Source organism: Corvus cornix, chromosome 1 (genome assembly GCF_000738735.6).
Source record: "Corvus cornix cornix isolate S_Up_H32 chromosome 1, ASM73873v5, whole genome shotgun sequence".
Classification (NCBI taxonomy): domain Eukaryota; kingdom Metazoa; phylum Chordata; class Aves; order Passeriformes; family Corvidae; genus Corvus; species Corvus cornix.
Window position 1 is genome coordinate 1,235,322 of NC_046332.1, and position 23,937 is coordinate 1,259,258.

At 52.4% G+C, this 23,937-nt stretch overlaps 2 protein-coding genes and 1 long non-coding RNA gene across 12 annotated transcripts in view; 2 read left to right on the forward strand and 1 right to left on the reverse strand.

Annotated features, from left to right (window-relative positions):
• FAM168A (family with sequence similarity 168 member A) overlaps positions 1-17,134 on the forward strand; it is a 132,502-nt gene extending 115,368 nt beyond the window's left edge. For 4 of the 5 annotated variants that reach the window (XM_039554932.1, XM_010413308.4, XM_019279640.3 and 1 more), the window contains 6 exons: positions 755-835; positions 6,553-6,678; positions 8,898-9,040; positions 10,160-10,334; positions 11,670-11,799; positions 12,523-17,133. In XM_039554932.1, the coding sequence (XP_039410866.1) occupies positions 755-835; positions 6,553-6,678; positions 8,898-9,040; positions 10,160-10,334; positions 11,670-11,782 (638 nt within the window). In that variant the 3' untranslated portion in view covers positions 11,783-11,799; positions 12,523-17,133. Of the gene's footprint in view, positions 1-754; positions 836-6,552; positions 6,679-8,897; positions 9,041-10,159; positions 10,335-11,669; positions 11,800-12,522 lie in introns of all 5 variants that reach the window. The other variant, XM_010413309.4, reaches the window with a different exon arrangement.
• On the reverse strand, positions 17,042-23,369 carry RELT (RELT TNF receptor). 4 transcript variants are annotated; one of them, XM_039554912.1, is made up of 11 exons: positions 23,271-23,369; positions 20,773-20,830; positions 20,380-20,469; positions 20,161-20,294; positions 19,974-20,059; positions 19,482-19,715; positions 19,239-19,319; positions 19,069-19,150; positions 18,802-18,987; positions 18,607-18,729; positions 17,042-17,935 (listed from the first exon to the last, which is right to left on the reverse strand). In XM_039554912.1, exons 1-10 carry the CDS (start codon positions 23,336-23,338, stop codon positions 18,642-18,644), a joined length of 1,107 nt encoding a protein of 368 aa, XP_039410846.1. In that variant the 5' UTR covers positions 23,339-23,369; the 3' UTR covers positions 17,042-17,935; positions 18,607-18,641. The 4 variants fall into 4 exon arrangements, with proteins under 4 accessions (XP_039410846.1, XP_039410841.1, XP_039410839.1 ...); XM_039554907.1 differs by having other exon boundaries at positions 17,042-17,932; positions 20,140-20,294; XM_039554905.1 differs by having other exon boundaries at positions 20,140-20,294.
• Positions 19,643-23,937, forward strand: part of LOC104698132 — a 30,764-nt gene continuing 26,469 nt past the window's right edge. For 2 of the 3 annotated variants that reach the window (XR_005602325.1, XR_005602327.1), the window contains exons 1-2: positions 20,211-20,299; positions 20,912-22,914. This is a non-coding gene — a long non-coding RNA (uncharacterized LOC104698132). Of the gene's footprint in view, positions 19,731-20,210; positions 20,300-20,911; positions 22,915-23,937 lie in introns of those variants that run through there. The other variant, XR_005602326.1, reaches the window with a different exon arrangement.

Here is a 23,937-nt window from a genome sequence, read left to right on the forward strand (position 1 = left end):
TGCAGAGGTTGTGTCTGTGCTCTCCATGGAGGAGAGAGATTTCCAATGAAGTAGGAGTTGGATGCTGGACACCTGCACTGTGTGGGTGCACACAGACTCTGGGGTGTGCCACGATTTCCAGCCCCCCACTTCCATCACACGATTCCCCTGAACTCCCTCTGACCGCTCCAAGTGAGGCTGGTGGAAACTGAAGATGCTCTGCAACCTTCCCCAAAGTGCCCATTAAACCCTGCGTGGCTCCAAAGGGTCCGAGCACATTCCTTCCAGGTGGCCTGGCAGGTAATCGGGTGCCTCCTGGGAATGGCACTTGTGCAGTCATGGGTGAATACAGGGCTGGCATGTTTTCCTGCAGGATCCCTGCCTTCCCTTCAGCACGAAACTCTGCTTAATGGAAGTGCTGAGCTCTCCAAAGTGCTGCCATGCAGCCTGGGAAAACCTTTCCGATATCACTGTACTGGTGGGGTTTTGTACCTGAATTCCATGGTCAGAGTATGGATTTTCCCAGCAGCTCTCTCCAAAGCACAGGAGAATTCATGCATTCTGCATTCTGATCCTCGTTTCCTACAGGAATAAAGGGGAAATACTGATGATGTCACATGTAAGTCTGTGGAGCACCTTCATGGTCCTTCCTATTCCTGGAGAATCCACCTGTATTTTCCCTCGGTGGCTTCTGTGCTCACACAGGTTGTTTATTTCTTTCCAGGGGTGCCATTTGGTTGATAAAATCCTAATTCCTGTTTTTCTCTCATTTCAGGTTATCCAACAGGCTATCCCACCGCTGCCCCAGCCTACAATCCCAACATGTATCCAACCAGCAGCCCTGGCTACGCCCCAGGTAAAAATCCGTAAAAGGGCCTGAAAACGTTCCTTGCTCATCCATTTCCAAGCACATGCTGGAGATGAAAAATAGTACCTCACCCTCCCATTCAACTTTTGGTTGCTTGGGATGTTTATTCTGAATGGTTTTGCCTCAGAGGAGCCACAGGATTTTAAAACTTGCTAATGAAGCCGTCTTTGAGCGTGCAGCAGGAAGAGCTGCTTGCATAAGGAACACAAAGCTGGACTTCGTGCCAGTCTTGCTATACCCTCTCTCCCTTTAATTGCCAAGTTTTCAGTCTCTCAGTTGTCATAAAATCAGTGGATCCCCAGGCTCAGGCACTTTCCAAGGCTGATGAAACAGGAATGAGGGGTTTGTTGCCAAAATCTTTTGATTTTGTCTTCTCCACATCACAGTTTACACATATTCCGTAAAACTGTTTATTGTGGATGATTCTGGAAGGGATCTGTTGTGTTTGGTTTGGGTTTATGTGCTTTTGATAAGGTCTTTAGCTGTGTTTCTTCCCATTAAAGCGTTAACATGAAACATGAAACAAGTTTTGTTCCCCTGGATGTGTGCTGGCCACCCTCAAATTCCCCTGAAGGAGAAAACATGGGAGGAATTAAATGAAAACAACTCCACAGAATAAGAAAAAGCCCATAAATTTATTAGTAGCTTGTCCTGCCAGAGGCTGGCGACGTCCTCCCTGCTCAGCCAGGAATGTAAATACTGCAGCATTCCAGCATTTTGGCCTGGATATTATAAAATGTCACTTGTCCCCAGTCATGCAGGCAGCAGCTCTTCCACTGAGTGGGCAGATGGCCAGGGGAGCACCCAAGTGGGAGGAAACCCCAAATCACTGCAGGATAGGGATTTTTGGGGGGGTCTGTATTGCTTCTTGTACATTTTAGACACCGTCCTTGGGAGGGTGGAGGTTCCATTAGAAAACAAACTGAAACAGCCCTCAGAAAGAGGTGTCCAAGGCCAGGTTGCATGGGCTTGGAGCAACCTGGGATAGTGGAAGGTGTCCCTGGCCACAGCAGGGAGACGAGCTTTAAGGTCCCTTCCAACCTGAACAGTTGAGAAAAGCAGGAGAGAACAAGGAAACACAGGGAGAACCCTGAAAACTGGGGTTCTCCCAGGCAGGCAGCAGCAAACCCTTGGACATCCCTTCTGGAACCCCATCGTTCCAGCCTGCCCCCTCCACCCAGCAGAAGGGACACTCAGTGGGAGCCAAGCTCTCCATCTGCCCTGGTCTCCCCTCACTGAAAACAGCCTTCAGAAGCTTCCTCACAATTGTTCCACGTGCAATAATCCCCCCAAACCTTGTTAGTCAGCAGCTTTTCCAAGATGTTGGTTGTTCCCTACCTTTGTCCCCGTGGCTGTGGGGTCCTCTCATGAAAAATGCTTTGATTTCTGCTCTATCACTGCAGTCCTTTGCAGAAAGCAGCTCTGCAGATTCATTAAGGCTCGAGTTGCTGATTTTTTTTTTTTTTTTTAAAGCCATGCCAATTATTGTCTGTTGCTTTAGACTTGCATGATGTGGTCAGTCTTCTTTGTGCCAGTCAGCCTTTTGTTCATTCCCAATGCTCCCTTCTCAAGTGCAATCCTAGTCTTTCCTGACTTGCTTTCCCAAAAAAGTCCTCTGATCATTTTTGTCCCCCCTCACCAGATCTCTTTGTTGCGCAGCTTAATGCTCAAGCCAGAGAGCTGCCATGGCCACTTGATATTTAAATTTCATTCCTCTGTTTCTCATCCTTAAAAAATGCTTTTAATAATTTCCACCTTGGAAATCTCCTGATGTCCAGAGAGCTGACAGGTTGTTTTGCATGGAGAGCAAAAGCCTTGCAGTGGGTAACACAGCTAAGCACTGAACTCGCAAGGAAACAATGAAGATTAAGATTCAGAAATTAAAATTGGGGTTAAAATGCTGAACCTTTTATAGAGTTTCCCATAAATCTTGAGGCCAAGTTGGAGAGACCTGGTCCAGGTAAAGGTGTCCCTGCCCAAGGCACAGGGTTGGAACTGGGTTGTCATTAAGGTCCCTTCCCACCCAAGCCAGTCTGTGGTTCTGTTATAAACAATTTTGCAGCTCTTGAAATCAATACAATTTAATATCACAGCAGGCTATCAAACCATTTTAACTACTGTGGGAAGCAGGAGCAGGCTCTGCTGCTCAGGACCTCCCAGCACCACATCCAGTGGTCCCTTCTCAATGGAAAACTGACTTCCAGGAGAAAAAAAATAAGAGCTTTTGTGAGATAACTGATAGAAAAGAGGCACCATAAAATCTCCCAGCAGTGGGGACATGGGACAGAGTGACAGCATCCTCAACTGTGTTAAATGGAATTGGGCTGAACTAATCCTGTGGTTCAGTGGCCGAGTTAAAACCTGCATCAGTATGGAGAGTGTTTCCTCACATTGAAGGAGCTGCTGTCACACAGGAGGCTGGAGACAACCTGGAGAGGAATGTGCTCCCGGTGTCCTTCAAACACACTGGGAATTGGCCTGGGGGTTAAAATCTTGGACTTGTGACACAGCAGACTAATTCTAAGTATGTTTTTAAGGGATTTTAGACATTGAGTCTAAAAAAGAAAGAGATGCTGCACATTCCCAGCAGAATTACTGCTCCTGAGCATCTCATCCATGGACAAGGTCCTGTTCCAAACCTCCCAGGCTGGGGAGGGGGGGGTACCTGCTGGCAGAAATCCCTCCAGCTCACTAAGAAGCAATCACAAACCAAGGATTCATCTGATTGGCCATGTGGCAATTAACCAGGCAAACGTGCCCCTTAGTACTGCTTGGAATAGAGGTTGGAAAGGGTGGGAAGAGCATCCCTGGCTTGTGGCTTCTGGATTTGTGGGATGTAACTGCAAGCAAGGTCTTGAACAGAACTATACAGACCCAGCTTGATCATCCTCTCTGCTCCACCCTGAAGGTGCTCCTTAGGTGTCTCTTGCCCCAAACCTCATGAATTGTTTTGGGATTCCATGCAAAGTCTTGGCAGGAGATCAACCCCTGAGTGAAGATAAATCCAGTTCTCAAATGCCACCTGCTTTTGTCCCTGCTGTTCTCCAAACACTCCCTGATGCCCAGCTGCAAATCAGCAAAGGTCATGCTCTTTTGACCTCATGGTTCCCAAAATCCTGTCATCCACATGGGAAATTTAACAGTGTAGTGACCTAAACTTTGTAGCAGCATCAGAAATGGGTAAGGAATCAAGGAGAGGACCTTGGAGAAATCTGGAGTCCCCTTGGTCCAGCACCACCAGTGAGGAAGGGAAATGGTAACTGGAGCTAGTCTTGATTTCTCCCTCTCACAGTGCCAGGTTTCTAGTGGATATTTGCTGGTGTTTGAGCTCAAAAGGTGTTAGATTATTCCACAGATTATCCCTACAAGCAAGGGCGTGAGTTGGACTGGATGATCCTTGTTGGTCCCTCCCAACTCAGGATGTTCTGTGATTCTATGAATTCCTTTCCATTCCAATTCAAGTTCTTGCCTTGTGTGATTTTCCTGCTGCATTTTTCCAGTTTTTAGAGGGAGAGACACAAGGCAAAACACCAGCGTTGCAAACTCAGGCTTGCAATAATCCTGGTTTTTTAGGACACTGTTCTTTAAAACAAAAAAAATCCCTTTTAAGTATGCAAAAATGAGCATCTAAAATCACTCTGCTGCAGAGACACAATTTAAAAAAATAAAATTATGTATGTCTTCATTAAGCCTGGTGCATGTTCCCTCCCAGGCATTCTGCCTGCCTCGTGGTTGTTTTGTTTTAACTTCCTTCATTAAAGCCTCCCTTTTTATTTTCCTGAAAGTAGGACACACACTTTGCTCGTGTAGGCTGGCTGAGGCTGGAGCTGTGTTTATTAATAATGCAGGGCAGAAGTAATGGCTTTGCAGTGGTGCCCATACAGAGCAGAACTGAAATCAGCCTCACAAATCAGGGATCCGTGTGGCAATGTCGTGGGACAGGACCGAGGCTCTGATCCCCCATTCCTGCTTCTGGATCCTGCCTGCAGGAAATGCTGCTTTGCAGGAGGTTGGAGCATCAGCAGTGCTCTGAGCCATTCTCTAGGGGGGCCCACTGACTCTTTGGGGACACCACTGGGTCCCCAAAAGGGTATCTTGGGGTCTGGAGGGGTGAATATCCTGTAGTGCCTCGCAAGGCTTTCCAAGGATAAGTGCTCCCATCGTTTTGAGGCACTCAGGCACGGGATTGCCTGGGGAATTTAGCTTGTTGCAAACTTTGTTCAGGGCTGGAGGCTGTATCCATCTCAAATGAGGTTGTCAGAGGGAAGCAAGAAATCCCACAATGGTTTGGGTTGGAAGGGTTCATATTTTTGTCTTTTCCACTTAAAATATGTCCTGAACATTCCCACATTGACTATAGGTCCTGTCAGGAAAACAGAGCGGTCCCAGCACTGCAGAGTCCCGCAGCTCACATTGTTTGCTCAGTTCCCACCCCTTGCTTTGCCAGGGATTAAGCTGGTAATGACTAAAAGCTTTTAATTTAATTTCTTTTTAGGCGAGAGGATAACCCAAATGCACAAGGCACTGGTTGGAGGTAGCCCTTAAATGATACGAAATAGTCATGGCTGGATTGTGATCCCTGGGAATTACTGCAAAGGACCAGGAGGTATTAATGGTCCTGGAAGCCACCTTGATCCATGTTTTGTGTAGTTTTAGGTGATGGATTCTCCGAGGATCCGTGATTTAATAAAGAACATGCAGAGCTGTGGCAATCTCCCAGCCATCTCCAACCCAAATTGCCTTGATTTTGTGGCAGGTTTAATGTGGAGAGGGAAAACCACAGAGGAAGGATTCGTGTAACATTGGAATGAATTGTCTCATCAGTCTCGCAGATTAAAACCTCTGTGAAATGCAGAGGCAAAAATGAATCTGATTCTGAATAAAAGCGTGAGCGAAGGAGTTTCTGTCACAGCACTGGGAGCTGCTCTCCAGTGTGATGTTCCTGAGTGCAGCCTACCATGGAAAATAAAGCAAGGCAGCCTGGAAATCCTTAATAACTCCCAAACCTTTGGGAGAGGGCAGAGACTTGGAGCAGGAAATGATCAGTGACTGAGTGGAGGAGAACTTGGGCTCGAATCTCTCATTTCCCACAAACCTCCTGGCTTTCTGTTGAAGGAGGAGGAGGGAGGAGCAGGTTTCCACATCTCCAGCAGTGGAGCAGCATCCAGGTAGATGTCACACCCAGGAATATCTTCCCCAGCTGATGATGGCCAGTAAAGCAGCACTGCTGGGTGTCCTCCATGCTCCCCATTCCTGCCCCACTCCAGGAGAGTCTCAGGAGGGTTTGGTGGACCTCAGACCTGCAGCAGTGCTTCCCTGCACTCTCTGGGAAGTGGATTTCCATCCACTAGGATGTGTTGTGCTGCTGTGGGCTGTGTCTCCGCTGCCAATTCCTCCTCAGCCTCCTCAGTCCCTCATTCCCAACTTCCAGCCCTGTGACACTCCAGATTTACAGCGGTACCTTCAGAGAGGGTTAATTCAGGGTCTGAGCAGATGTGGAGGGTGTGGAACATTTCTGCTCGGCCTTGGGGCTGCAGGAAGATTTCCAAGCCCCGACCAAGGTGTGAAGTCCCTTCCGTGGGGCTCGGCACCCCAGGGATAGGAACTTGGGGGGAAGAGATTAGCAAGGTGCTTCCAATGTGACATAAATGCAGGAAGTTGTCTGTCATTTCTCTGTGTGACACCTCTTCTCTGTTCCATTCAAGCCACACTTCTGATGAAACAGGCCTGGCCCCAGACCTCCTCGTCCTGTGCCACTGAGGGAACCTTCCACCTCCCAGTGGACACTGGCACCGAGAACAGAACCTACCAGGCTTCTTCTGCAGCATTCAGTAAATAAACCTTTTCCTCTGGGGTTTTACCGGGTTGGTTTGTGCCCGTTTGCCTCCCCTGCTGGGGGTTGATTTGTGGACTGGGAGGTTTGGGTTGGGAGAGACTTAAAGACCATCTTGTTCTAACCCCCATGGGCACCTTGCACTAGACCAGGTTGCTCCAAGCCCCATCCAACCTGGCTTTGATGAATTAAAACCATGAAGGATCATGAAAAGGAGAGTACTGACCCTCCTGCTGCTCCTGCAGAGGAGGAATTCCAGTAGAGAAGGTGAAACCTCTCTCTTAGCTGAGTGTTTGATTGCTGGGAGCAAGCTGGCATGGTTCACAGGTGTTCATCTCCAAAGGGAGATTATTCCCTATTCCCTTAAAACTGAAAGAATTCCAAAATAAAGCCTGATTTTCAAGGAACACGGTTGAAACTCCCCCCTTTTAACCCAGCCTGGCTGAGCAGGAGCAGGGGGAGGAGGTGCTGTTTAGGGATCGCAGTCAAACAGGCTTTTCCAGTGGAGCCTTGTCATCTCATCCCTGAAGAGGGTAAGTAATGCCTCCAGGAGGGCTGATAAGCTCCCTGATAAACCCTGGGATGCTTTCCGTGGTATGTGGGGTGTCCTCTGGCCCCTGCCTGACTGTTCCCTGCTAAATCTGGGGCATGAGTGGTGTGGGGTCAGAGTGTTCCTCACCTTCCAGCTACTCCAGACTCCCTTTTCCTGCTAAATTAAATCAATTACACAGCAAGGTGAGAAGAAGAAATATAATTTTTTTTTAATGAAAAGAGTTATTAAAAAAAAAAAAAAATTTAACAAGCCTTTGGGAGACTTTCTCTTGGAAAAGGGATGTCCCTACCATTCCTTGGGATAGGGGCTGAACACCGGGCACGGTCCAGCCCTTGGAGCATCTCTGGGGCCTCCTCTGGACTGCCTCCAGCAGCTCCACGTCCTTTTGCTGTTGGCCCCAGGGCTGGAAGCAGCGCTGCAGGTGGGGTCTCACCTGAGCAGGGCACAGGGGCAGAATCTGGACGTGGATATCCAGTCAGTTCCTTATCCAGCTGAGGAATCCTGCTTGTGGTGAACCCTGGAAACAAGCGGAGGTGGCAACACAAAATTCCCCACTTAGCTCTTTTTCCCCCCAACCAGCCTTTTATAGGAAGGCATTTCTGTGCAATCCAGGGCACTTGTGAGCTGCAGGATCAATAAGGCTGAGATTTCTCGAGTGACATGAGGGATTTAATCAGCAATTTTAATAGATGCTGGAGCTGAAGGGCTCACTGCTGCTGAACCACAAAGCGGCAGCAGCACGGGCCACGCCAGCCTAATCCTAATAAGGTGTTAGTCATAATTAGGTTTTAAAATTAGCTGCCAGACAGAGAGGAGCCTCCATCATCTTGTGTCACTAAGCCTTGATTTCACATTGTTTTACCTGCAGGTTGTTCTGTTTTTTCCCGAGTTTATAAACACAGCAGATTACATCTGCCTGGGCTATTATGTTTAATACCTTTTTAGTACAGGAGATAAATTGTCCATGATTCATCAATTGGGAAACCACTACAAATCTTGGTATTCAAAGTGGTGAAACCACACAGGCTTGAGCAGGTCCACACCTCTAGACACCCTTCAGAAATGAAGTGTGATGATGAGAACTGGCAGCCTCCCAGGTCTTTGTTTGAAAAAACGAGCTCAGAACAGAGAAAAAAGTCCATTAGATGGAAAAACAGGAGGTTGGTTGGTCTGTGGGTGATGTTGGGTTCCTGGAGGAGTCCTGATGGAGGAGGCTCCACTTCTGCACTGATCAGTATTTCAAACCTTTTCCACCTCTCAGTTAAAGATGGTTGCTCTCCTGCTAATGTGAGTGAGGAAAAGGGTCACAGCTATTCCCCTTGTTAATTAACACCTATTCTTCCAACCTGCAATAATCAGGAAGTGGTGAGATGCTGTTTGGGAGTTCCTAAATGCTCCATGTGTTCTTCGTGCTGTTTCAGTGCTTGGAGGAGATGTGGGATGTTAGACTTGAAATCTTGGCCTTCTCTAATTGCTGAACACTGGTGGTGGGAGTACCTAAGTTAAATATATTGGAGCGTTCCGGCTGGGCTGAGCCTTGACTTCTCCTCTCCATCCCACACAGTCTTTGGGGCCCATTTTCTCCCAGCCCTCCTGCCAGCCCTGGCCACCATTCCTCAGCAGCCATTCCAGCCCCTGACTGGGATCCCTCTTGTCTCTCTCAGGGTACACTGCGGGGACCCCCTACAAGGTGCCACCGACCCAGAGCAACAACGCCCCTCCTCCCTACTCGCCGTCTCCGAATCCGTACCAAACCGCGATGTACCCCATCAGAAGTGCCTACCCACAGCAGAACCTGTACACCCAGGTAGGTGCCACCTCCTGTCACCAGAGCTTCCTGCAGGGCTCTATCCTTGCACTCAGGGCTGAGCCATCTTGGTGTGATGGAGGTGCTGGTAACACCTTGATATCCCTTCCCACGGAAAATCCGGAGCTTCTCAGAGCAATGTGGCCCTACAACTTCCCTGGCTTTTCTTCTCCTTTATGTTGAATAACCAACTTTTCCAGCAGCTGCAGTCTCATGGAGTGATTTCCCCGTGCCTTGCTGAGACTGGAGCATCTCGCTGATCCACTGTCACCTTGCATTGCATAATGTCACCTTCCAGTGCCTCTCCTGAAACCGCATAAGCCATTGGGGTCCAAACCCGCCCCTGCACACTGGTTCTCCTCCGATCCCAGCCACAGCATCTGCCATTTGTCCTGTCAACCTTTGTAGCTCCTGAAAGAAAGAAGTGATGGAGTAGCTGCCTTGCACCTCCTTCTCCCCTTAATCCAGACCTTCAGAGGTTCTCTGACAGCTTTCATTAACACACAGTAAAATCTCCCTTTTGCTGATTGAAATCCTTGTTTTCTTTCCTCCCATCCCTGGTTTGCAGATCCTGACAGTGTTGCTGCCTGGGAACAGCAGTTCTCTCCCTCATGCATCTCCTCATTTCAGGTCCTTCATTACTTTGCACGTGAAGCTTTTTCTGTTGGCTCCTTTTATTCCCATGCAACCTTCTCCCTTTATTTCAAAACCCTGTGAGTCTTGGCAGCCTGGATTTTGGTGCCCCATTGGAAAGAAGAAGAAGACACAATTCCTGGTCCCAAGGTCCCAAGCACCTTGGGATCATCCGAGAGCCATGGCTTGTCCTTTTCTTCCATCTCTTGTTCCTTTTCTACACCGGCAGCCGTTTGTGTCCAGGCCCTGTTTCATCCCACCAAAGGATGAAGGCGGCATGGTTTGTCCTGGGTGGATTGACTCTTCGACTGCTGGTTCCCTCCTCATCCATTCCACATATTCACTGGTCCAGGTCTCCAGGCACAGGAGCTGTCCATGGGAAGCACCAGCCCTTCGGCAGGGCTTGAATTACAGCACCGAGGAATCGTTAGGTTGAAAAAGAACCTGGAGTGATGGTGGGATTTTTTGTTTTCCCTTCTCCAACAGGGAGCTTATTACACCCAGCCCGTGTACGCGGCCCAGCCTCACGTCATCCACCACACCACGGTGGTGCAGCCCAACAGCATCCCCTCGGCCATCTACCCGGCCCCGGTGGCCGCGCCCCGCACCAACGGCGTGGCCATGGGCATGGTCGCTGGCACCACCATGGCGATGTCAGCAGGTAAGGAGGGAACCCTTCCCGTGCTCTGAGTCCTGCACAAAGAGTTCTCTGCACATCCAGCGTGCTGCCTCAGCCCTTATACACCGTTCACCTGCTGGTTTTGCATGCTGGTTACTGCCCCTTTGCAGGCAAAAATCCAGTAATTTGCCCCAAAATCCTGATCTGACTCAGCAGAGGAGACCTTTGGTTTGGTTCACTCCTGTGTCCTTAGATATATTATTCTGTATCCTTAAATATATTATTCTTTCCTCTGTCTGTTCCTTAAGTGAAGGAATAACCAGGTTGGTCCATCTTCAAGTAGTTGTATTTCTCTCAAGTTCCTGTTTTCAAGACACTTATGGTCATGTTTTTGTTTGACAAAATTAATATTAACCTTGGTTTATCTATCCCAGTTCCTCTACATTTTATGGGCAGATTCTATCTGCAATTAATTGATAGTGCATTAAGTAAGGATAGGGGCAGGTTTTATTTTTTCCAAAGCCTATATTTTTCTCCTTAACAATTCTTAGGATTGTATATTGAATTATGCCAAGAAATGCATCATTCATCCTGTTGCATCTGCATTAGCTGTGAAGTAGGAGTCTATAATGGGACACAATCCCTATTCCAAGCAGAGATATTGCAGCCTGGATGTGACAAGAACCACTCTGAGAGATTTACTGTTGCTTCTATTGAGATGTGGATAAATGTAATTAATGCACGTGGGATGTGTTAGAATTTCATTAATAACATTTGTAGAGAGATACCCAGAAACTGAGAATTTGGTTTGAGTACCCAGTTGCTCCCAGAACAGAGTAGTCCAGGGCTTTGTTCTCCCTTCCCATGAAGGCACTGTGCAAATTCTGACCTGAAATTCCTCTGTTGGCCAACTGCAGACCAAAAAAAAAAAGCTCATCTTATTTTCCCCTGGAGATCTGTTGGCTTTTTTCCTCATCTTGCTTTGCATCCCTCATCCCTTCCAGTTTGTTTCAGATCTGTGCAGTGATTTGCTGTCCCAGTTTAGCCCAGTGCTTTCAGCAGGTAGATGTCAGCAGGTTGTGGCCAGCTCTACTGCCGGTCTTTAGGGACAAGAAACACTGGGAAAATCAAGGAAAACCCTTAAGGTTAAGGGCCAAAGGTAGCATGGAAGATCTGCTGGAGCTTCAGGTGTTTTTATTCTGTTAGTGGTGCTGGCTGATCCCAGTCACGTGGGTCCAACACCTTCGATTCACGTCTGATAGGCAGAATGATATCTGGGAAAAGGAAAAAGGAGGCACTGGTGCTGTTCCTGCCCCACTGTACCCTCGGGTGCCACCTCCTCTGCTCCGTGACAAGTGTTCCTCTGTGTCCTTGCAGGGACCTTGTTGACCACCCCCCAACACACTGCCATCGGAGCACATCCCGTGTCCGTGCCAACGTACAGGGCTCAAGGAACCCCCACCTACAGCTACGTACCTCCACACTGGTAAACCACTGGCCAATCCATGTGAGTGCTGCCTCTTGCTCTGAATGAGCCCCCAAACCCCATCCAGCCCGGCCTCGGACACTGCAGGGATGGGGCTTCTCTGGGCCACCTGTGCCAGGGCCTCCCCACTCTCAGAGGAAGGAGTTCCTTCCCAGTATCCCATCTAGCCCTGCCCTCTGGCAGTTTAAAACCATTACCCCAGGCCCATCACTGCATTCCCTGACAGAGAGGCCCTCCCCATCTTCATGTCACTGGAATATTTCTTTTCCCCTGCTGGGAGATCATGCTGTTCGTTAGCACCGGCGTTGCCTGCGGCTGCCTGTGTGTTCCTGTCATGCTCAGGATCCCAGAAATCCCAACTGCCTCTTCCAGGAGCCCTTGGCCCATCATGCCCAATTACCAGGACAGGCAGCTGATGGGAACACAGTGCTGCCCAGGGAGGCAGCAGAGATCCCATCCAGCCCTGGGGTTATCTAAAATCTCTGTGCCACACAAATTACGCTGGGCTAATCCTGCCCCTCCCAAATTGGTGTGCAATTAGCAGGGAGCATCCCATCTGCATGTTTGTAATCCCCTGCACTGGGTATCACCGGCGAGCTGCTGCTTTCCCAGCTCCCTTGCCTGAGAAATCGCCTGCAGGGATGGTTAAATTCCTTATGGATCAGCTGCATGTGGTGCAGGGATGCAGAGAGGAGGGGAACATCCTTCTAACTCCCTGTTTTTATTGTGTTTGGTCTCTTCCAGATCCGGAGTCAAACATTGTATGCAACTACACAAGTCTTACATCGGTGCTGCGGCCGCTGGGCTGCAGCGCCTTGTCTGTTTGCAAGAACAAAAGAAAAAAAAGTGCAAGGGTCACTTTATGCATTCTTTAGTGGTTTTTGTAAAAGCTGCTTTTTCTAATCTTCTGCCTCTTTTTTTCCCCCCTCCTCCCCCTTTCTCCTTCTCCCACATGAATTGTGTAACACACATACTGACACTGAGCAATAGTCAAGTTCTCTCTTTGGTCCTATCATTTGAAAGCTCAGAATCTTCACTTTTCCAGCATTGCCCAGCTGAGTGGTGCAAAGATCCCCCCCACTTCTTGTTCGTTTGGGTTCTTTTTGTTATTTTTCTGTTGTCGTCGTTGTTGACAAGAGCCTAGATTTTTTTTGGCTAGTAAGAGTGGTTGATGTTCAGGGTACTATGTGAAAAGCACAGCGCTGGTAGGCAGGCTTATTCCGATTTGGTTTGGGTATTTTTAGTTGAAGAATATAAATTATTCAATCTTCCATAACATATTACGAGAAAATTGGTGTCTTCCAGATAGCTGTCGTGATAGATTATAAATGCATTATCTGCAGTGGAATTCTGAACTCATCCCTTCTTTTTGTAGGAGTAAGAGAATATAAATATAATTAGCAACGTAACACACTTGTCTTAGGAAGCACGAGGACTGGTCACCAGCGGGTCTTTGGTCTGCTTTTTCCAACTGGGCAAATGGATCGTGGGTGATGGGAAGGGAGCAGCGGGAAGACACGTGCCCTGGGAGCATCTTGCACCTCTTGGGAAAGCGGGATGCTCCCCCTCAGCCACGTCCTGGGGCGGTGGGAGGGAGAAGGTGGCTCCTTCCTTGCTGGCTGCTGCTTGCAGGCAGAGATGTGCTGGGCAGCTGCCGAGGGAAGCAAGGAGATGTCCAAAGGTAGGGCTGAAGAGCTTCTCCCAGTTCAGGGTTTGGTCTGAAGAGCTTCTCCAGAGTATGGTGGTGTGGGAAAAGAGGGCATCGGGTTGAGGGAGATGAGTCTTCAAGGCAGGGTGAGGGGAAGATGGGTGACTTCACCTTGCACCCATGGTGTTGGCAAGGCTGAGAGCAAACTGTGCTGCCTCTGTGGCAGTTGAGGTATCCCCGTCCCGTTCTTTGGGTTACAGCTCCAAGACTTCCAGGAGAAATGTTCATCCAAGCACAAATACCAGCACCATAGAGGAAGGCCGGGGAGGGGGATGATGTCTGGCTGCTCTGCTTGGAGAGGTGGGAGAGGAGGAAGCAATAGCAATAAACATGTCGCCTTCTTCACGGGAAGGCACCTGAGAAGAGGTGACAGCAGGGAAGGTGATCCACAGTTGACATGGACCAGGATGGAGGACACCAGGCATGCAGAGGCTGTGGACACCAGGGTTGTTTTGGGGGGGTTTGGCTTACCCTGGGACATGGGGACAGGAAGCTGGTGACATCCCACCTTGGGGTGTCCAAGTAGAGCAATAAGTTGTCTCGAGGGCAGCAGAGGGAGTTTGGATTTGCAGACAATGCTTGTGGCCAGTTTGTTTTTAAATCCTTGTCACTAAACCCAGCATAGAAACAAGGTTTTTGGGATTTTATTGTTTTTTTGAGACAAAAGCTTGGTTGGGTTTTGATTTTTGCCTCAAGTGTGCCAAAAGTATTCCATGCTCTCTGTGGTGTCTCCCAGCTTGGCTTCTGCTGCCACTGGGAGGAGCTCCTGGAGCTGCTTCCCTTGAGCACGGGCCAGATGGGGAGTAACAAGGGATCCCAGGAGGACTTTTCCTCCCACTGGTTGGTCCCAGGTGGTTTGTCAGGTTGGGTGTTGGCATTGGCATTTCTGTTTGGGGGTCATTTGGTTGATTCTGCTGGTTTTAAAGGAAATCTAGAGCAAAGCTCTGGTTGACCTCCTCAGCCTCAAAGGGAACAAAGTGGGGGAAGACTGCACAGCAGTGCTGTGGGGTGGGGAAGGGGCACCCTTGGGTTGTACTTCAGGTTTGTACAGAGGGAAAGGAAAAGGAAAAAAAAGAGCCAATAATCAGCGGGTTCCCCATTTGGCTTGGCAAAGGCTAGGATTAGTAAAGAGCAACAGGACCTCGGGAAATAACACCACTACATTGTCCTTCCACTGTTTGTAGCACGTTGCAGTTAAACCTGGGCCAAAAAACCCCCAGTAGATCCCAGGAAGTGAAGACTTCTGAGGTCCCCTTTTTTCCTCTCGTGTTGACTTTGTGTTACGTACCAGGAGTTGTCTGTCAGCGTTGAGTCAGGTCTCCCAACGTAATAGCACTCTGGTTTGCAGGGTCCAACGAGCTTTGGGATCCCAGCCTGGGCTCTGCAAAGGACCTCTCCCAACAGACATCCTCCCACCACTGTCCCAGGCACCCTGCACCACCTTAGGAACAACTGCTAAAGTTTTGGCCGCTGTGTGGAAAGGAGATGGGCTTTCTCCTGGAAGGAAAAAACATTAAAGGTGGGGGAGAAAGCCCCAGGAGTTGAGTGTGGTTCCCACTGATGAGACCTGACATGGGGCAGTTGGGTTTTAATTCCTTCACTTGGATCAATAGCAGATCCAGTGCTCCTCACCCCATTATTCCCAGGCAGAAATACTCATTAACCAAGGTGTGGAGAGGTGAAATATTTGCCACCTGTTGCACCAGAGGCTTTAGTGAGGGCATTGGTAACCAGTCTTGGGCCACTGTGTAGAACCAGGGCCACCACATGGCTCTGGGACCACCACACGGTGCCAGGCTTGGGTAGCTCCTTCCCAAGGTGGCTTCATGGGGCTGCCGTGGTGGTGGGGAGATGCTTCCTGCCCTTTCCTTAATCCCAAATCCTTCCCTTGGTCACGTCATGGCTTAAGTGAGGGTCATGGGAAGGTCACAGTGGAGGCCACCAGCTTCTCAAATATTTCATTCCAGCAAAGCTTTGCTGACATTGGTCAAGGAAAAGGGTTTTCCATGGTGAAGAATCACATCGGGCATTAGTGGGGAAGAGCAGGAGGGGTTAAACCATCCTTAGCAGCCACTGAAGTGTCTGAGATTAAAATTCCAGCTAAAGAGGAAGGAAAATAACTCCAAACCATTAACCCATCCCTGCCCTTACCTGTGCTTTAAACACGAGCTGCAATGCAAGATTTGGGGGCAAATAGGATTTTAGTGATGGTGGTGACCCCCAAACCCCAGGAGCCCCTTGCAGCCTGAAGCCATCACGCCTCCAAGTGGCTGAACCCTCCGGGCAAGGATTTGTTCCTGCATTTTATGAATAATAAATCACCCAGTTCAGCATTGTTGCAGTTCTGGGATGTAATTCCCAGGAAGCATTATTTAAGGGGTTTGTTTTAATGGGGGGTGTTCAGAGCATTGGGTTTTCCTCCAACCACCGGCCTCCCGCCGAACCTGGTCCTTCCCCAAGAGACACCCCCCTTTGCTGCCCCCTTCCTCTCCTCCTGCATCCCCGCAGGCAATGTGGGATGATGTGGTTCCCAGCTGGGGGGCATGAAATGGGATCCTGGTTTTTTAGGGGGGTGCAAGACAACATCTGAGGCTTTATTTTGGGTAAAATCCAACCAGCCAACAATAGCAATAAGAGCTGCTGGATACCCATAAATCCATGTGGTTTTGGTTTAGGTTGTTTTTTGAATTGCCAATGTTTTCAGGCCCTCCAACTCTCATCCCCAAACTGTGGTGACCCTCTGCCCATCTTCCGTTCACTCCTGAGCCAGGATCAGCCTCCAAATATTTTCTCCGTTGTGCGTTAGCATTCCCTTAGGGAAAAAAGGAAAATAAATACGGAGCTTGGGACGGAGGAAACCTTGGAAAAGGTGTTTTTGTGGCATGTTGCACCATGGCACTTAGAGATTCTCTGGCATTCAGGTAAAAGAACTTGTGGGAATGTTTGCAGGGCAGGAATAGCAAAATACGTGGTTTGACAGGAGTGATTCCCGTTTGGAAATGCTTGATTGTGCTGCTTGTAGGGAATAATCTTGATGCAACATGGCCACCTGCAGCCTCCCTGCATCCTCCTGCAAGGGATGGAGCTGGGAGATGGAATTTTCCTGGGGGCAGAGGGGTTCAGGATCAGGGGAGGGATTTGTAGGGAAGCATGGTGAGGTGCAGGATCACACCCAAACCCTCCCCTTCCCACAACACAGCCTCAACCCACGCCAGGCTCCCACCCCTCTTTCTATGTAATTAATTTTTAAATTAATTTTGACCACCAGACTAGCTCATTTTTAAGTACTATTGGACCTCTTAAATAAAAATAAATACCAAAAGAAATTCCCCAAAAGAAAAAAAAAAAAATTAAACCCAAGAGTAACCACGTCTTCCAAGTCTAAATCTCACAGGTGTGTAGGGAACATGGCCTTGGACTGATGCCCTGGGAGCCCCACAGCCTCAGTTTGTCCATCAGAAGTGTGAATTTGGGGTTATTTTCCCGTTTGTTTTCTGTTCTGGTTTTGGTTCTGAAGATCAGGTCGTGATCTCCCTGACAGATTTCAGCCAAGAGTTTGTAACTGTACGATATTTACTGTAAGATGTAGAACATTCGGTAACTATTAAAATGTTTCCAAAAAAAATTAAATAAATAAATAAAAGAGCCTGGGAGGGTTTGGTGGTTGGTTTTTTGGCACAATGATGTAGTGGAGAGGTGAATGAGACCGGCCATAAACCCTTTTTTTGGGTTGGTGGTTGAGGTTGATGGTCTCCAACCCAACCTTGGGTGGTTTATCCCAGTGGTCCCAACATGGCCAAGCCAGCGTGATCCCACAGAAGCAATTCCTGTGAAACGTGAAGTGTGTGATCTTCATGGTGATCATCACCACCGTGTCCTCCTGAACTGAGACTTTGGAGAGAGGATGGATGGATGGATGCAGGTGACCAGCTTTGCCCAGAGCAATCCGTGCCCCATCTGGGTTGTTGGGAAGGGGGGAGTTGTTGCATGCTCCAGTGATTCATTATCCTGTGATGCTGAGTGCTGGCATTTGGTGATGGAGAGAAACTGGGAGTTCATGATGGTCCTGGAGAGTTCAACAGACCCAGAGAGTGATCATGAAATGGCATCCAGTGTCTTCTGTGTTTCCAATGGAGCTGTGCTGTGGCACCATGGTTCCCAGAGATGATGACTCCTGTGGCCACCACCACCGGCATTGCAGCTCCCGGAGTTATTATCTGTCAGGACACCACACTGTGACCACCACCAGACCTCAGGGACAGAGAATCCTTCTCACCAGCCAAGCAAGATGTTGGATTTGCTGTGCTGCTGTTGGACACCTTGGTGGCAGGAGCAGAAGCTGAGCTGCCACCTCCAGCACTTCACAGCTCTGAGCGGGACAATGCGCAGTGTCCTCCATCCCCTCCACGGGGTCTTTGTGGCTGTCACTGACCCCTGTGGAGGTGCCTGCTGTGGAGGACAAGGGATGTACCACAGGTGAGCCTGGATTGGGCCCTTTGCACTACCCAAGGTGGCAGGAGTCACTCGGTGTCACTCATCCATGGCTGGCACTTCCCAACCTGCCCCTCCCTGGCCCAGCCTGAGGCCGTTCCCTCTCCTCCTGTCCCTGTTCCCTGGGAGCAGAGCCCGACCCCCCCCCGGCTGCCCCCTCCTGTCAGGGACTTGTGCAGAGCCACAAGGTTCCCCCCTGAGCCTCCTTTGCTCCAGGCTGAGCCCCTTTCCCAGCTCCCTCAGCCTCTCCTGGGGCTCCAGCCCCTTCCCAGCTCTGTTCCCTTCCCTGGACATGCTCCAGCCCCTCAGTGTCCTTGTCGGAAGGGGGCCAGAGCCGGATGGTCACAGCAGCAGCGCTGCTGGAGGAGGGGATGGGGGGACGTGAGCGAGGGCACGTGAGCCCGTGCAGCTGCCCATGAGTCACGGAGCAGCCCCCGGCCGTGCCACCCTGTGCCAGGCCCTGCCAGCACCCTGCGGCGTGGGACACCCCCTCGCTCCTGCCTCGCTGTCCCCACAGTGTTAACGCTGTGTCCCTACAGCGCTAATGCTCCATCCTCCAGCCTTCAGAACCCCTTTCTCCAGGAAGGGCCCCCAGGGCTCCCCACCACCCTCCCTGCACACCCCCTCACCTCGTGGGGCCGTCGGTGCTGTTCAGCCACGGGGGTCACATCCCGCTGCCGGCGGGCAGGGGACCACGGAGGGGCTCTCCCCCTGCCTCACTCCTCATCTCAGGGATTCGGGACACCCGGAACCTGTTGGAGAGCATCACGTCAGCCTGTCCCCCCTTGCAGAGGGGATACACACCAGGGGGTGTCCCTGCTTACCTGCCAATGGAGAGGATGGTCACCTCGCTGGGATGAGCTCTGGGTTTGGGGACCTTGGTGGCACTGAGCGATGGCAGCACCTCGGGCCACTTCTGGCTGCAGCGGGCGCACGGGGCCGGTCCCTGCACTGTGTGCAGGTGCTGCTGGTGGTGGCAGGCGGGGGGAAACTGAGGCAGGAGGTGCAGCCTGGGGAGGGGGGAGATGCCATCAGTGTGGGGGTGGTCCCACCATGAGGGATCCTCAGTGCAGCCTTAGGGGGACTCTTACTTATTGAGGGGGGCACAGCTCGGTGGCATCAGCTGTTGCCTCTGATGCTCCTTCAGCAGCTCCTCCAGCGCCGCTGCATTTTCTGTGTGTGGGAAGACACCAAGGAGTTGCGGGTCATGGGGCTCTGGCCCAGGTCACCCCCTCTTCCCCCTTCTCAGGGACCCCCTGACCTTTCTTCTCCGTGATCAGCCGCACCAGCACCCCGATGGTGTCCTCGTTGGCATCCTCCAGCTGGTAGATGGAGCTGGGACCTGGAGGCAGAAGTTAGGGAAAACTCGGTGATGGGGCATAAGGCACCCCAAGGACAAGCGGGATGCCCTGGGACAGTGAGGACCAGGAGCCACAGGAATGGGCTGAGCGAGAGGAGATGGGTGTGGGATCACCAAAGGTGTCACAGCCCAACTGGGGCTCACCGGTGCCGCCGGGCTGGGGCTCCTTGCTGGCAGTGCAGTGATAACCCTTCTTCTTCAGCAGGTTGCAGACCAGGATTCCCAGCAATCCCATGGCACAGAAGACCGGGACAATGGTCAGCACGGCCGCCTGCGCTGCTGCCGCCTCCTCCTCTTCCTCACCCAGCAGGGTCACCCGCGTCCCGTTGATTCCCAGTGCCCGGCCCGGCATTTCGGGGCTGCGGGCTCTCCGGTGGCCTGCAAGGAGGCACGGTATGAGCCTCAGAGAGGGGCTTTGTTGGGATTAAATCCCGTTCCCCCAGGAGCCCTACACCAGGGAAGCAGAAGCCACGTGTGTCATGAGCAGAGGTGTCCTCAGCTGCAGGTGATCCCAGCAGGACATCGTGCCCCATCCCTGGGGGGGACAGATCCCGAGTGGCGTCCCCGGGGCGAGGGCCGGCACAAGCTCCTCCATCACCCCCAGCCCCGGGGTGACACCTCGGCTCGAGCACCCACCTGGGCACCCCGGGGTGCCGCGGGGAGCAGCAGCGCAGGGCAGGCACCGGCCCCGGGGCTCCCTCTCCCCTCCAGGGCTGTGAAACCTGCGGGGTGGGAGGGGAGTGTCAGGACACGGCCCGAGCGAGGGCGGCGCTGGGCTCGCCGTCCCCCCCGCTGGGCTCACCCCGGCAGGCAGGCTCCGCACCGGCTGTCGCTCGCCGCTGTCCCCGCTGCCACCAGGATCCTGTTCCCGGCGCCGCACTGGGTGTGGGCGGCGCAGGACGCGTCCCCCAGGGAGAAGGTGCCGGGGGGACAAGCTCGGCACGTCCCCGCTGGATCCTGCGGTGAGGGAAAGGGGGGTGAGCGACGGGCGGGCCCCGCACCTTCCCTGCGGGTGGAGGTGCCGCGGGTGGGCACGGCTTACCCCGGTGGGCTCCTCTCCGGGCGGGCATCCCGCTGGCCCCCGCGCCGGGGGACTGCAGCTCCCGGCCCCCTGGGCAGGTCTGCTCAGCACCTGGGGGAGGATCAGAGCGCTCAGTGCCGGCTGCCGCGGCTCCCCAGCAGCCTGTGCCGGCAGTGGTGTGGCTCCGGTGGCACTGTGGCAGATGCCATCCCGTCACAGGTGATGCCATGGGTGCCACCCTCTCGCTTGCCCCACAGCGAGTGGACCCCCTTCACCAGTGGCGTGTGGGGTATGAACCCACTGGATGCACCACGATGGATGCAAACCCATCCCCATGTCCTATACGGCTATGGGGTGGTGTTTGAGCATCAGAGGAGCAGAGGGGTGGGATGGGGCAGACAAGGCCATACTCACCCCCAGGACGGTGACAAGCCACCAGTGCATCCCGCTCCTCTTCATCACCAGGGGAGATCTGCCCAAGGGAGAGCACCGGGGTCATCATCCAGGGAAAACCCCACTGGAAAAGTAACATGGGGGCCCTTTTTCTCCTCAGTGGGATGCTCCAAGGCATCTGCCTAAATATCCCTGCAGCAGCAGTCCTGAACCATCCCCCAGGAAGTTTTTTTAGAGAGTTCATGGAATGCCCAGCATCACCCCTTCCCTTGGAGATCCCAGCTCCATCCCAAACTGGAGAGGGACCAACCTCAGCCGTGGAGCCACACCATTCATGCAAGGAGCAGGGTAAGGAGCAGATGATGCTGAAAAACGTCAAAGAAAGGTTTTTCCTGCTCCGGAGGAAATCCTCTTGCATCTGTCACAAAGAAGTGAAGCCACTAAAAAAATTAAGAAGTATTTAAATAAAAACTGGGACAAAACAAAAGGTGTTTCCCAGAGTCTCATCCCCCCTCTTTGGGCCCAGCAATTGACTGTTAAAATCTATGCTGACAGCACATGAGAAGGAAGGAAGGAACAAATAAATAACAACCCAAACCCGGATCCAGCCTCCGCATGGAAATCCTGCTGCCCGCATGGAAATTCCCCCCGGTCGTCACGGTCCTGTGAGAGCCCCGGCAGAGCTTCGTTACAGCCTGTGCCTGACGAGTTTCTCCTAATTAGTAGCCGGCACCACCCTGAGATGCAGCCAGTTACACATGAGGGGGGTCCTGGTGGCGAGCGGGGCTGAGCTGGGTGTTCACAGGACATGGACTGGGACATGATGGCACAACCTGAAATGAGCATCCTCCATGCTCCAGTTCCCTCCAGTAGCTCCCAGTACAGGAGCACCCCTTCAGGATGCCAGCGTGGAGCCAGCCGGCCCAGCTCCTGAATCTCCCTGGGATTTGGGATGCGCCTCTCCAGCATACTCGTGCGAGCTCTCCACCCTCTAATCCAGCACTAATAAACTCGAGTTTAAGCCTAACATGAAGCATTTTAATCCTCTGGGGCGATGGAGTTCAAGCACTTTAGGGACACACCGAGTTGTTTGGGGACCTGCTCTGCTGGAGAAGAAATGGCCTCAGGAGGGGACAGGGAGGTCCCACCGCGGCTGAGGGACCATGAGCATCCCGGCTCACCAGTGCATTCCAGATCATGATAACTGGATCTAAACACCACCAGGAGCAGGCGTAAAGTTGATCTGAGACCAATCTTAATCTAAGGATTAAGGACATCCCTCAGATGCCCAAGACGCTGCCATGGGGATGGAGGAGATGCAGGGACCAGAGGGTGCCAGCTCCTGGTTGGCACTGGGGCTTTGCCCAGTCACAGCCATCCCAGGGCTGGGGGCAGCTTGGGGCGATCCCAGGTGGGGCTGGGGGATGCAGGCACAAATCTTCGGCTGGTGATGCTGGAATGCCCAGCTGCCCTCACACACTCCTAAAATCGACAGGATTTGCCCCTCCAAGAACCAGAGGAAACCAAAAAATAACCCCACCATTGCCAGACCTGGCTGCTTTTGAGGACACTCCAAGCTCCACCACCCCCGTACTCCACCTGACTGGTGCATCAATGCCAATATACCAGAAAAGGCGACTTGGTTTTGGAAACCTCCCCAAATCCCTCCAGGTCACACGAGCCCTTTATTCCCCTTAATACAGCCTGTAACCTAAAACTGCCCGCTGGGATTCCAGCGAGGGTTTCCCCTCCCTGTGGGGGAACAGGGTTTCAGCCGATGGCTCCTGCAGACAAACAGAGGGAAAAAGGAGCAACTGTTCGGAAAAACTTTGGGGAGCAGCTGCTGGAGACAGCCTGGGACAAGGAGGGGATTGTCCGGCAGATGGAGCGAAATCATCGCACCCCGCGGGCCCCATCGGAGCTGTGGGAACAACCGAGCCGCCCACAGAATTCCAGCATTAAAGTCAAATGATGCCGGGGCAGCGCAGGGGCCGCGCACAGCCGCGGCAGCGGCACGTCCCGGCCCCGGCTCGGGGTGCAGCCCCGCACCGCAGCATCCCGGCTGATGCAGCCCTTTGGCTCCGAGCCCTGGGATTTTCCAGCTCTGGCAAAAAAAAAAGAGAGACCCGACACGGTTCCTACCCTTTTCCCAGGCAGCTGGAGGTGAGTATTCCTTAACCTACTTTTTCCTCCTCTCCCCCCTTTATTTTAACCTACTTTGGCGCTGCAGCAGCCGCAGCCTCCCGGACCCGCGGAGCTCTCCCCAGCGCATCCCGCTCCAGGCGGAGCTCCCCCCGTGCCCCACTTTAGGGATAAGCCCAAGACAACAACACTGCCCACCTCTTTTAGCGCAAAGCGGGGGTCGAGCATCCCAAAAAGCACCAGGCCGTCTCCTTGCGCAACCCAAAGCTGCAGAAACCCCAACCCCAGACCCCCCCATGGGGGAATAACCCTTTAAGGCGGAATCATCCGAGCCGCCCCGGGCAGAGGGGGTGTCCCTGTGCCGGGGTGTCCCCTACCTGTCCCCGCCGCGGAGCCCCTGGGCTCCCCCGGGGCCGCCCCGTCGGTCGCGCCTCCTCCTCCTCATGAATGAACCCGCGGGCGCGCGGCTCCGCGAGCCCCGCCCGCTCTCGTGACGTCACACGCCGAGACCGCGCCCCCGGCAGCGCCCCCGGCAGCGCCCCCTGCCGGCCGAGGCGGGGACCGCGGGAATTGCGGGAATTACGGGCGGGAACCGGGCCGGGGGCGGGATTTGTAGGGGATGGGCTTCATCCCACCCGCGGAGGGGTTGGGGAGGGGAAAACGGGAACAACCTGATCGGGGTGGGTTTTACGTGCCCAGCAGGAAATATAAAAAAAAAAATAAGGGTTTTTTTTTCTCCCCCAAATGGACTCGCAGGGGGCACCCAGGAGTGCTGCACCCCGCTTTCCTACCTGTCCTGCAGCATGCCGTGCCTTGTCCTTGTCCTGTTCCCTAGGGGGGACAGTTTTCCCACAGTGGGGACACCCTGTTGCAGTCAGGCCGGGTGTTCCCTCTGTTCCTCTCAGTTTTCCCCAGGACGACCTGGTGTCCCCTATTCCAGCTGTCCGGTGTCCCATTTGTCCAGCCAGGGAGTGCCACATCCCGATGCGCTGTGGCACACGGGATGGATATCCCGATATCCCCCTCAGGGTTATCCAGGACAGA